The sequence below is a fragment of the Micromesistius poutassou genome (assembly GCF_964030765.1).
Source record: "Micromesistius poutassou genome assembly, contig: SCAFFOLD_795, whole genome shotgun sequence".
Lineage (NCBI taxonomy): Eukaryota > Metazoa > Chordata > Actinopteri > Gadiformes > Gadidae > Micromesistius > Micromesistius poutassou.
In genome coordinates this window covers 10001-20569 of record NW_028177480.1, presented here as the reverse complement: position 1 = coordinate 20569, position 10569 = coordinate 10001, and the positions used below count along the sequence as shown (strand labels likewise).

The 10569-nt window shown below is 49.5% G+C and overlaps 2 protein-coding genes across 2 annotated transcripts in view; one reads left to right on the top strand and one right to left on the bottom strand.

Annotated features, from left to right (window-relative positions):
- The first annotated feature begins 968 nt into the window (after positions 1–968).
- Positions 969–4667, top strand: mrps26 (mitochondrial ribosomal protein S26). The gene is made up of 4 exons (XM_084490990.1): positions 969–1333; positions 1919–2065; positions 2954–3077; positions 3747–4667. The coding sequence occupies exons 1-4, from the start codon at positions 1113–1115 to the stop codon at positions 3876–3878; spliced, it is 624 nt and encodes a 207-aa protein (XP_084347116.1). The 5' UTR covers positions 969–1112; the 3' UTR covers positions 3879–4667.
- A 1186-nt stretch (positions 4668–5853) lies between these two features.
- The window catches only part of LOC311376105 (lysyl oxidase homolog 3B-like), a gene marked incomplete at its 5' end in the record, with an annotated part of 13045 nt that continues 8329 nt past the window's right edge, over positions 5854–10569 (bottom strand). Inside the window, 3 exons of the mRNA XM_084490991.1 lie at positions 5854–6036; positions 7117–7228; positions 9838–9974. Of these exons, the coding sequence (XP_084347117.1) occupies positions 5963–6036; positions 7117–7228; positions 9838–9974 (323 nt within the window). The remainder of the gene's footprint in view (positions 6037–7116; positions 7229–9837; positions 9975–10569) is intronic.

The window sequence follows — 10569 nt, the reverse complement described above, 5'->3', positions numbered from 1 at the left end:
TCACTAGGTTAACCCATTCCCTGTATACACTAACCATCACTAGGTTAACCCATTCCCCGTAAACAACACAGATAGCTAGGATAAGATGCTACACGATGCCAAGTACTACTTTTAAGTGCCAGGACGTACAACACACACTAAGTGTGTACATTAAGTGCCAGGACTCTTCATGTGTAAAGGTCTGTGATAGCAGTATAGCGATGCATTACAATAGATTAAATATGACGCAGAAATACAAATAAGCTCACATTACGTTCATTTGAACGTCGAATTCAACATGAATGAAGAATGCTTTGCTGTGTTATCTGTGGTCTGAGAATATTGATTTGTTCATTGAGAAGATGCATACAACATTCACATTTAATAACACGAAAACCACAAACCCTTAATCAATAACAGTTTGAGTGCCTTTGATTCATTTATAATTGATCTCTGTTGGCCCAAAGGCTATGATATCTCATTAATATTACTATAATATTAATATATATATATATATAGTGTTATTAATTACAGGCTATTTCGGTTTTGCTATTCCCTGAGGAGATGCTCTGTGTTGCTGCTTAGTGAACACACAGCTCTGCTGCAACAGCACATCCCAGAATTCCTGCTTTCTCTGGCGCATCCGATGGACTATAAATAGAATATAATAACAAGAATTATATTAATAAATAGAATGACACGGAGGAGCAGAGACTCTGTGCGCCTTTAGATGTTTCCTTGTGAGATTTAAAGATAATCAATTCAATTAAGATTGGATAAAGATGTATTCATTAAATAATGAAAAGGGCAGAATAGACTCTTGTTGTTCCACGTATTATGTTTTGCATATTTGCTACATCATGAGTGGGCGAGCGTGCGTGTGCGTGCGTGCGTGCGTGCGTGCGTGCGTGCGCTTTGGGATGCAGTTCCTCCAGTCAGACGACAGGGGGCGGTAGCCGAGCGGAGGAGACTTCCCCTTCCCCGAGCCGAGAGAGGTCAGAGGACACCATCATGGCGTCCCCCTTGTAACACACAACATTTGCTGCGTTCAATGTTACGCGAAGAACCCGACCAGAGAAAACGAACATAAACGAACAATTACTTTAAAACTATTGAACTGCGCTGACGGTGTCATGATGTTCCAAGCGCTCGGTGGCAGAGCCCTCCCCGCGGCGCGGCTGCTCGGCCCCCCCCGCGTTTGGGTCGCCTCGGTCCGGGGGAGGAAGTCCCGCAGCGACCCGCCGGCCAAGTCCAAGGAGGGCCGCGTGAAGCTGCCGCCCCCCGTGGACCCGCTGGAGATGGTGGTCCTGAAGGAGCGCTTCACGGAGTACAACCTCATCATGAGGGCGCTGAGGTACGGGGGCGTCCGGTCCGGTCCGGTCCAGTCCAGTGCAGTCCGGTGGTCGAACCACACGCAGGGCAGACAGTCAGTGAACAACATTGGCGATATTGGTCTTAGTCTATTTAAAGTGTTGTTGGTTGAAATGTAAAAAAAATGTGGGCATTTCGTGGGCATTTCCGTAGAGCCGGTAACGGTCTATAACATGTAGGGTCGTCGTGTTTAAAATAGATTAAACTGTTAAGCTCCCACTTTCATGGCGAAGAACAGAACTTACAACATAACGAAGATAATAACAGCGTTTTTGATAACTGCTGGTTATTGAGGTCACATTATAACTCATTATAACTCTTTATAGCTCTTTATAACTCATTATACCTCTTTATAACTCATTATAGCTCTTTATAACTCATTATACCTCTTTATAACTCATTATAGCTCCGCTCAGAACAGGGAACAGTAAGGATTGCAGTAAAGATCTTCTGGATGCAGTTCAGCTTCAGTTTATTAACCGACAGCTTGACATTGAATCCCTGTGTGTGTGTGTGTGTGTGTGTGTGTGTGTGTGTGTGTGTGTGTGTGTGTGTGTGTGTGTGTCAGGCTGGAGTTCAAGGAGGGGGTGCTGCGTCAGAAGTACGAGGAGGAGACGGGCTCGCTGGCGGAGGAGCGGGCGAGACAGGACACAGCGGAGCACAAGGTCCTGATGGAGTGGAACCACCAGGAGAACCAACGCATGATGAAGATCAGGTGAGGAGGAGAGGTGGGGAGGTGGGGAGGGTAGGAGGAGGAGGGGGAGGAGGTGGAGGGGGAGAGGTGGGGAGGAGGAGGAGGAGAGGTGGGGAGGAGGAGGAGAGGTGAGGAGAGGAGGAGAGGTGGAGGAGGAGAGAGAGGTGGGAAGGAGGAGGAGAGGTGAGGAGGAGGAGAGAGAGAGAGAAGGAGGAGGAGAGGTGGTGGGGAGGGGAGGAGGAGGAGAGAGAGGGGAGGAGGAGAGGTGGGGAGGTGGAGGAGGAGGAGAGGTGGGGAGGTGGAGAGAGAGGTGGGGAGGAGGAGGAGTGAGGAGGTGAGGGGAGGAGGAGGAGGAGGAGAAGAGAGAGGAGGAGAGAGAGGAGAGGTGGGGAGGAGGAGGAGGAGAGAGAGGAGAGGTTGGGAGGAGAGGTGGGGAGGAGGAGGAGAGGTGGGGAGGAGAGGAGGAGGAGGAGAGGTGGGGAGGAGGAGAGGAAGAGGAGGAGTAGAGGTGGGGAGGAGGAGGAGGAGGAGAGAGAGGAAGAGGAGGAGAGAGAGGTGGGGAGGAGGAGGAGAAGAGAGAGGAGGAGGAGGAGAGGTGGGGAGGAGGAGGAGGAGAGGTGGGGAGGAGGAGAGAGGAGAGGTGGGGAGGAGAGAGGAGGAGTAGAGGTGGGGAGGAAGAGAAGGAGGAGAGAGAGGAGAGGTGGGGAGGAGGAGGAGGAGGTGGAGAGGAGTAGGTTGGTGATGATGGAGGAGGTTGAGGGGAGGAGTTGACGTGCGTGGAGGAGCAGGGGGTGGAGGTGAGGAGGAGGAGGAGAAGAAGGAGGAGGGGCTGACGGAGGAGGAGGTGCTGAGGAGGAGCAGCAGATCTGTGAGGTGTGTACTAAGGCGGAGCTCCTCTCTGCCCTGCAGGCGGCTGCGGGTGCAGCAGGAGGTGGAGGAGGAGGAGCAGAGGAAGCTGGTGCTGCTCCTGAAGAGGGAGCAGGAGAGGGAGGCCTTCATCCAGCAGAAGGAGGAGGAGGTGCTGCAGCTACGGGTGAGGCGTCCAATCAGAGGCTCCTCCTTCACTGGGCCGTTAATCACATGTTGATTAATCACATTCTGATTAATCACATTCTGATTAATCACATTCTGATTAATCACATTCTGATTAATCACATTCTGATCTACACACATCAATCTCAAAACGAGTTGAAACCATTTATTCTTATTTTTTTTAAGTATATTTGTTTCATTCATCGCTCGTTTTATAGAATATATAAATTTTTGTACATTATTTTCGATTTGAACATTTTGTGAAATTTTCTCAGTCAGTGTTTACTTGGAGAGAGAGATTTCAAAGTTCTCATTTACAAAGTGTTTTTTTTTTTGGAGAGAAATTCTGAATAAATGCGTCATGTTTTCAAACTCAAAAATAATCGTTTGAATAATCGAGATTTCAATATTGACCGAAATAATCGTGATTATGATTTTTTTCCATAATCGAGCCGCCCTATCAACTCCTGTTGTTGACCATCGCTTTGATTCAACGCCGACTCTACTTCTAGTTGTGATGACGACAACGACCTCATGCCCTAAGCAGCGCTCAGTTGGTAGAACCACCGCCGCTGGCTTTGGGTACCAGTGAGGCGGCGGCGGCGGCGGTCGTCATGGCGACGGGCTCTGACCCCCCCCCCCCCCCCCCTGTGGTCTGTGTGTGTTTCAGGAGGACGCCAAGAACTTCATCACCCTGGAGAACCTGGACCAGCGCATCGAGGAGGCTCTGGACCGACCGCGCAACTACAACTACGCCATCGACCGCGAGGGCCGCGTCGTCAGACACACCGTCCTGGAGTAGGAGGACCAGGAGAGGGACCCCCCTGGTCCTGGTCCTGGTCCTGGTCCTGGTCCTGGTCCTGGTCCTGGTCCTGGTCCTGGTCCTGGACCAAAGCGCGGTCGGCAGCCTACCCTTCTGTCTCGGGGCCCCTAGCGCTGGGGGTCAGGGGTCAGGGGTCATCATCATCAGAGTTGCGTCTCCAGCGGTGCGGGGGTCCAGCGGGCCCCCATGAGGGCGTTCTCCTCCTCCTCCTCCTCGTCGTTGTCTGGGGAACGTTCTCCGCTGAAGGTCGCCACGCCAACCGAGGTGTTGACAGATGGGACTCCACGGAGGATGAATACTACACGTATAATGTATACTAATATACAGTATAATGTATACTAATATACAGTATAATGTATACTAATATACAGTATGATGTATACTAATATACAGTATGATGTATACTAATATACAGTGTAATGTATACTAATATACAGTATGATGTATACTAATATACAGTGTGATGTATACTAATGTACAGTATGATGTATACTAATGTACAGTATGATGTATACTAATGTACAGTATGATGTATACTAATATACAGTACGATGGTGTTCATCAGACCACTGGAACTGGGACTCTGTTGGACCGCAGAACTTGTAGACTTTGGGGTTTTGTGTCCGGGGCCTCGTCGCGTTGTTTTAAGTCGGGACGGCGGTTCATCGTAGAAGATGTTTAAATATCTAAAGTCAGATCTCTACACTCTGTGTTCCTGTGTCGTCCGTGTGTTTGTTTAATAAACTCATAAACTTGTTTCATTTTAAAGTGGTTAGTCCAGTATCTATTACTAAAAATGGTATCAAACGCAGCATCAAAATTAAAATATGGCATAGAAAAGTTTTTGCAGTTTGACTGCAAAAGTCAGGAAACTAGATCAAGTAAACTTGATCTAGTAAACTTGATCTAGTTTCCTCTCTGCGACCGCTAGTGTCTAACAGAACCACAATGTATTGATAAGATGTTTTATGAGACAGAACCAGGGGTTAGAAAGTGTTTTGCAGGCTGACGACAAGAAATCAGTCCGCTGTTTTTATTCGGGTAAATTAGATTTACTTTACATACGTTGCATACATTGTGCATGGCTGTTTGAATGAGTTGTTAATGCCCAATATAACATGGCTGTTTGAATGAGTTGTTAATGCCCAATATAACATGGCATGCATACAGAGTCTGTGGATGTGGGAGACTTTAGGAGGTGACACTAGTGCTGACGAACAGCCCAGGAATAAATACAAACAGAACACGTGTCCTCAAAGCCGTCAGATCTTTAGGAAACGATGGCAGCAAACAGAAAGACACACAATCTGAAAACGTCTGAGCCTTCTGGAAGGGAACTAGAGCACCAGAACAAAGCTCTGAGTGATAGCTTTAATCGTAGTCCTCCATCTGAGCTGAACGGGATCAAAGAAAACCACACAACAACGCGACAAACAACATCACAAAGAAGACAACTGCACCGTCTGACAAGGACAGAACCAACACGTACAACAGTTCTACCTGTGTTCTATCTGTATTCTACCAGTATTCTATCTGTATTCTATCTGTATTCTACCTGTATTCTATCTGTATTCTATCTGTGTTCTATCTGTGTTCTATCTGTATTCTACCTGTATTCTATCTGTATTCTATCTGTGTTCTATCTGTATTCTACCTGTATTCTATCTGTATTCTATCTGTGTTCTATCTGTATTCTACCTGTATTCTATCTGTATTCTATCTGTAATCCTGTCCTTTAACGTAGCATAGGCCAACGTTGAACTTAAAGCTAACTTAGAAATAGAGTAGCACTCGAATATTCAAGTATAGTAACTCCACGAAAAAAAAATTAAATACGGTTCCCCTGATGGACGACCTGAAGTGTCATCTTGACCATCAACCGAAACAACAACCGACCAATCAGAGAGCGGGCGGGGGTGGGGCGGGGGTGGGGTGGGGGGGGGGGGCGGGACTAACAAAAAGGGCCGAGTGTAAATCTTTGTGACTCGAGAAGTGTAAGTCTATAAAATGTACGAACATACGTCATAAAAAAAAACCAAACGACGTACAGGCAGCGGGCGAGGTTAAGAGATGTGGTTGTTGAGCTGCCCGGGGTATTTCTCAAACAGACGCTCTGCCTCCTCGCTGAACGCATCGCCTGCACGGGGAAAACACACGAATAAAGTTATTCAAAAGTGACATTTAGATAAGAACTACATCCGGTAAGGGTTGTTGGAAACGGGACGTATGCGCCAAATAAACGCTCGCGTGAAAGATCTTAACTGTAAGCGACGTTGCTTATACTTCTTATAGATTTTTTTTTGTGACTATTTACTTACAGTACATGCGTGGTTAATGCATTCATATCACATATGTACTTACAGGACACGTATGTACTTACAGTACATGCATGGTTAATGTATTCATATCACGTATGTACTTACAGTACGTACATGGTTAATGCATTCATATCACATATGTACTTACAGGACACGTATGTACTTACAGTACATGCGTGGTTAATGCATTCATATCACATATGTACTTACAGGACACGTATGTACTTACAGTACATGCGTGGTTAATGCATTCATATCACGTATGTACTCATACGTGGTTAATGCATTCATATCACACATGTACTTAGAGTGCATGCATGGTTAATGTATTCATATCACGTATGTACTTACAGTACATACGTGGTTAATGTATTCATACTATGTATGTACTTACAGTACATGCGTGGTTAATGCATTCATATCATTCTACGTGGTTAATGCATTCATACTACGTATGTACTTACAGTACATGCGTGGTTAATGTATTCATATTACGTATGTACTTGCAGTACTTACGTGGTTAATGTATTCATATCACACATGTACTTACAGTGCATGCGTGGTTAATGCATTCATCCAGCACTTGTCTAACCAGTGGCCACTCAAAGCATTTCCCCACAGTGCCCAACATTCACCCGTTCACCACACAGTCACACACTGGTGAGGGGGTGAGGGCGTCTCGCTCAGGGACGCCCTCACCCCTCCGCTAGGAGGAGGAGGAGGAGGAGGAGGAGGAGCCGGGGATCGAACCAGCGACCTTCTGGTTAACCAGCCGACCCCCGCTCTCTACCTCCTCACGCCCGTGACAAACACCCCATAGTGTGTGTGTGTGTGTGTGTGTGTGTAGTCGCGCACACTAGTGTGTTGTGTTGTGTTGCGTTGTGTGCGTTGTGCGTTACCTGTGTGGCAGTTGTGCAGCCAGATGCGGTGGCCGTCGTATTTACAGTTACACTTCATGGCGTTGTTGGTGAAGTCACTCTCAGCCACCTCGAAGTTCGGATTTATCACGATCTGCAGCGGAGAGAGAGACGCAGTGATCAGACAGACAGACAGGCAGGCAGGCAGACAGAGAGACACAGAGAGAGAGAGAGAGAGAGACAGACAGGCAGACAGACAGACAGACAGACAGACAGAGAGAGAGAGAGACAGACAGACAGACAGACAGACAGACAGACAGGCAGACAGAGAGACAGACAGACAGACAGACAGGGAGAGAGAGAGACAGACAGACAGACAGACAGACAGACAGAGAGAGAGAGACAGACAGACAGAGAGAGAGAGACACAGACAGACAGACAGACAGAGAGACAGACAGACAGGCAGACAGACAGACAGAGAGAGAGAGACAGACAGACAGACAGAGAGACACAGACAGAGAGAGAGACAGACAGACAGACAGACAGACAGTCAGACAGACCAGATCAGTATAGTAGAGGGAATCATATATACAGTCAAATAGAAGAACATTGGATTAATGAAACGATCTACGTATAGAGAAAATATGTCATATAGATACAGTATATATCATATTCTCTCTCTCTCTCTCTCTCTCTCTCTCGCTACAATCAGTGTAATAGATATATATTAGCAAATTGGCCAACCTATTACTAGTGTATCATCCTTTACTGTAGGTATGCTGTATCTGTGTGTTGTGTGACCTGCTGCCTGTTACTGTAATGAGTTTGTTTTATGTTTAGGTGCAACGCAGCGAGTGGCCCCTAGAGGGGGCTGTCTCTCCACTGGGCTGGCTGTCTCTCCACTGGGCTGTCTGTCTCTCCTCTGGGCTGTCTCTCTCTCCTCTGGGCTGTCTGTCTCTCCTCTGGGCTGTCTCTCTCTCCTCTGGGCTGTCTGTCTCTCCTCTGGGCTGTCTCTCTCTCCTCTGGGCTGTCTGTCTCTCCTCTGGTCTGTCTCTCCTCTGGGCTGTCTGTCTCTCCTCTGGTCTGTCTCTCCTCTGGGCTGTCTGTCTCTCCTCTGGTCTGTCTCTCCTCTGGGCTGTCTGTCTCTCCTCTGGTCTGTCTCTCCTCTGGGCTGTCTGTCTCTCCTCTGGTCTGTCTCTCCTCTGGGCTGTCTGTCTCTCCTCTGGTCTGTCTCTCCTCTGGGCTGTCTGTCTCTCCTCTGGTCTGTCTCTCCTCTGGGCTGTCTGTCTCTCCTCTGGTCTGTCTCTCCTCTGGGCTGTCTGTCTCTCCACTGGGCTGTCTCTCCTCTGGGCTGTCTGTCTCTCCACTGGGCTGTCTCTCCTCTGGGCTGTCTGTCTCTCCTCTGGGCTGTCTCTCCTCTGGGCTGTCTGTCTCTCCACTGGGCTGTCTCTCCTCTGGGCTGTCTGTCTCTCCTCTGGGCTGTCTGTCTCTCTCTTGTCAGAGCTGAGGTCCGCCTGGACAGGAAGTTTCTACTCAACTCCAGTTTCCCGTTCAGTCACTCATGTACGAAAACCCCCACCACACCACACCACACCACACCACACCACACCACAACACAACACCACAACAACACCACCACAACCCTAACACAACACAACAACACCACCACAACCCCAACACAACAACACAACACAACATCCACACCATCACAACACCACAACACCATCACAACCCTAACACAACAACCACACCACCACCACCCTAACCTCACTGAATCACTGAACCTCAATCCCACGTGATTCCGTAATCCGACGTGTTTTTTTTCGTCTGCCAGACGGAGGAGGAGGCCTCGCTGCCTACCTACAGGACGTAGTTCCAGACGGAGGAGGAGGCCTCGCTGCCTACCTACAGGACGTAGTTCCAGACGGAGGAGGAGGCCCCCCCCTCGCTGCCTACCTACAGGACGTAGTTCCAGACGGAGGAGGAGGCCCCCGCTGCCTACCTGCAGGACGTAGTTCCAGACGGAGGAGGAGGCCTCGCTGCCTACCTACAGGACGTAGTTCCAGACGGAGGAGGAGGCCTCGCTGCCTACCTGCAGGACGTAGTTCCAGACGGAGGCCCCTCGCTGCCTACCTGCAGGATGTAGTTCCAGACGGAGGAGGAGGCCTCGCTGCCTACCTGCAGGACGTAGTTCCAGACGGAGGAGGAGGCCCCTCGCTGCCTACCTACAGGACGTAGTTCCAGACGGAGGAGGAGGCCCCTCGCTGCCTACCTACAGGACGTAGTTCCAGACGGAGGAGGAGGCCCCTCGCTGCCTACCTGCAGGATGTAGTTCCAGACGGAGGAGGAGGCCTCGCTGCCTACCTACAGGACGTAGTTCCAGACGGAGGAGGCCTCGCTGCCTACCTACAGGACGTAGTTCCAGACAGAGGAGGAGGCCCCTCGCTGCCTACCTACAGGACGTAGTTCCAGACGGAGGAGGAGGCCCCTCGCTGCCTACCTACAGGACGTAGTTCCAGACGGAGGAGGCCTCGCTGCCTACCTACAGGACGTAGTTCCAGACGGAGGAGGAGGCCCCTCGCTGCCTACCTACAGGACGTAGTTCCAGACGGAGGAGGAGGCCTCGCTGCCTACCTACAGGACGTAGTTCCAGACGGAGGAGGAGGCCCCTCGCTGCCTACCTGCAGGACGTAGTTCCAGACGGAGGAGGCCCTACCTGCAGGATGTAGTTCCAGACGGAGGAGGAGGCCCCTCGCTGCCTACCTGCAGGATGTAGTTCCCCGGCTTGACGTCTGTGATGTCGATCCACTGGCAGTCGATGTCGTGTCGGTACAGGTCCCAGCAGCCCACCGTCACGCCCTGCTCCCCGAAGTTGGCGCACTCGTAGCGCTTGGAGATCCCTGGAGAGCGGGCGGGAGACCCGCGCGTTCAGCTCACGTCGTCGGACACAAAACACACAAGGCCCTGTCCCAATCCTCCCCCTAACCCTAGATTTGAGCCCTAACCCTACATTTGAGCTGTGACATTTTTTAATTGTAATATTCCCTAGTGATACATTTTTACTGTAATACTCTCACATAGCCATATCCAGTAGCACCAAGCATAGTTTAGAGGTAATTTCCCCTCCTAATCGCCTGAGGGCAGCACTGAACACATTTGACAAAGTTACAAAACATTTACACTAGGGGCAGCAACGGACACACAGAGGAAGTGAGAAAACCCAAAGAAGAACACCTGGGATACATAAACTCAGACTCCGCCTTTGGAGAATCAGAATCTCTCGGCGGCGTATCCTGGATGCTAAGCTTTGAGACGCTCCGCGCGTGTTATATACGATCCCTCTCCTTTTGTTTCATAGACGATAGACAATAGACCAATAACCTTAACCAAATAAAGTGAGTTAAAAGCGATCCTGTCTCGGCGGCCTTTCCTGGACCAAAATCCACAACAAACCCTAGATTTTGCGCGTTCCCGTGAAGGGGGTAGGGTGTCCCG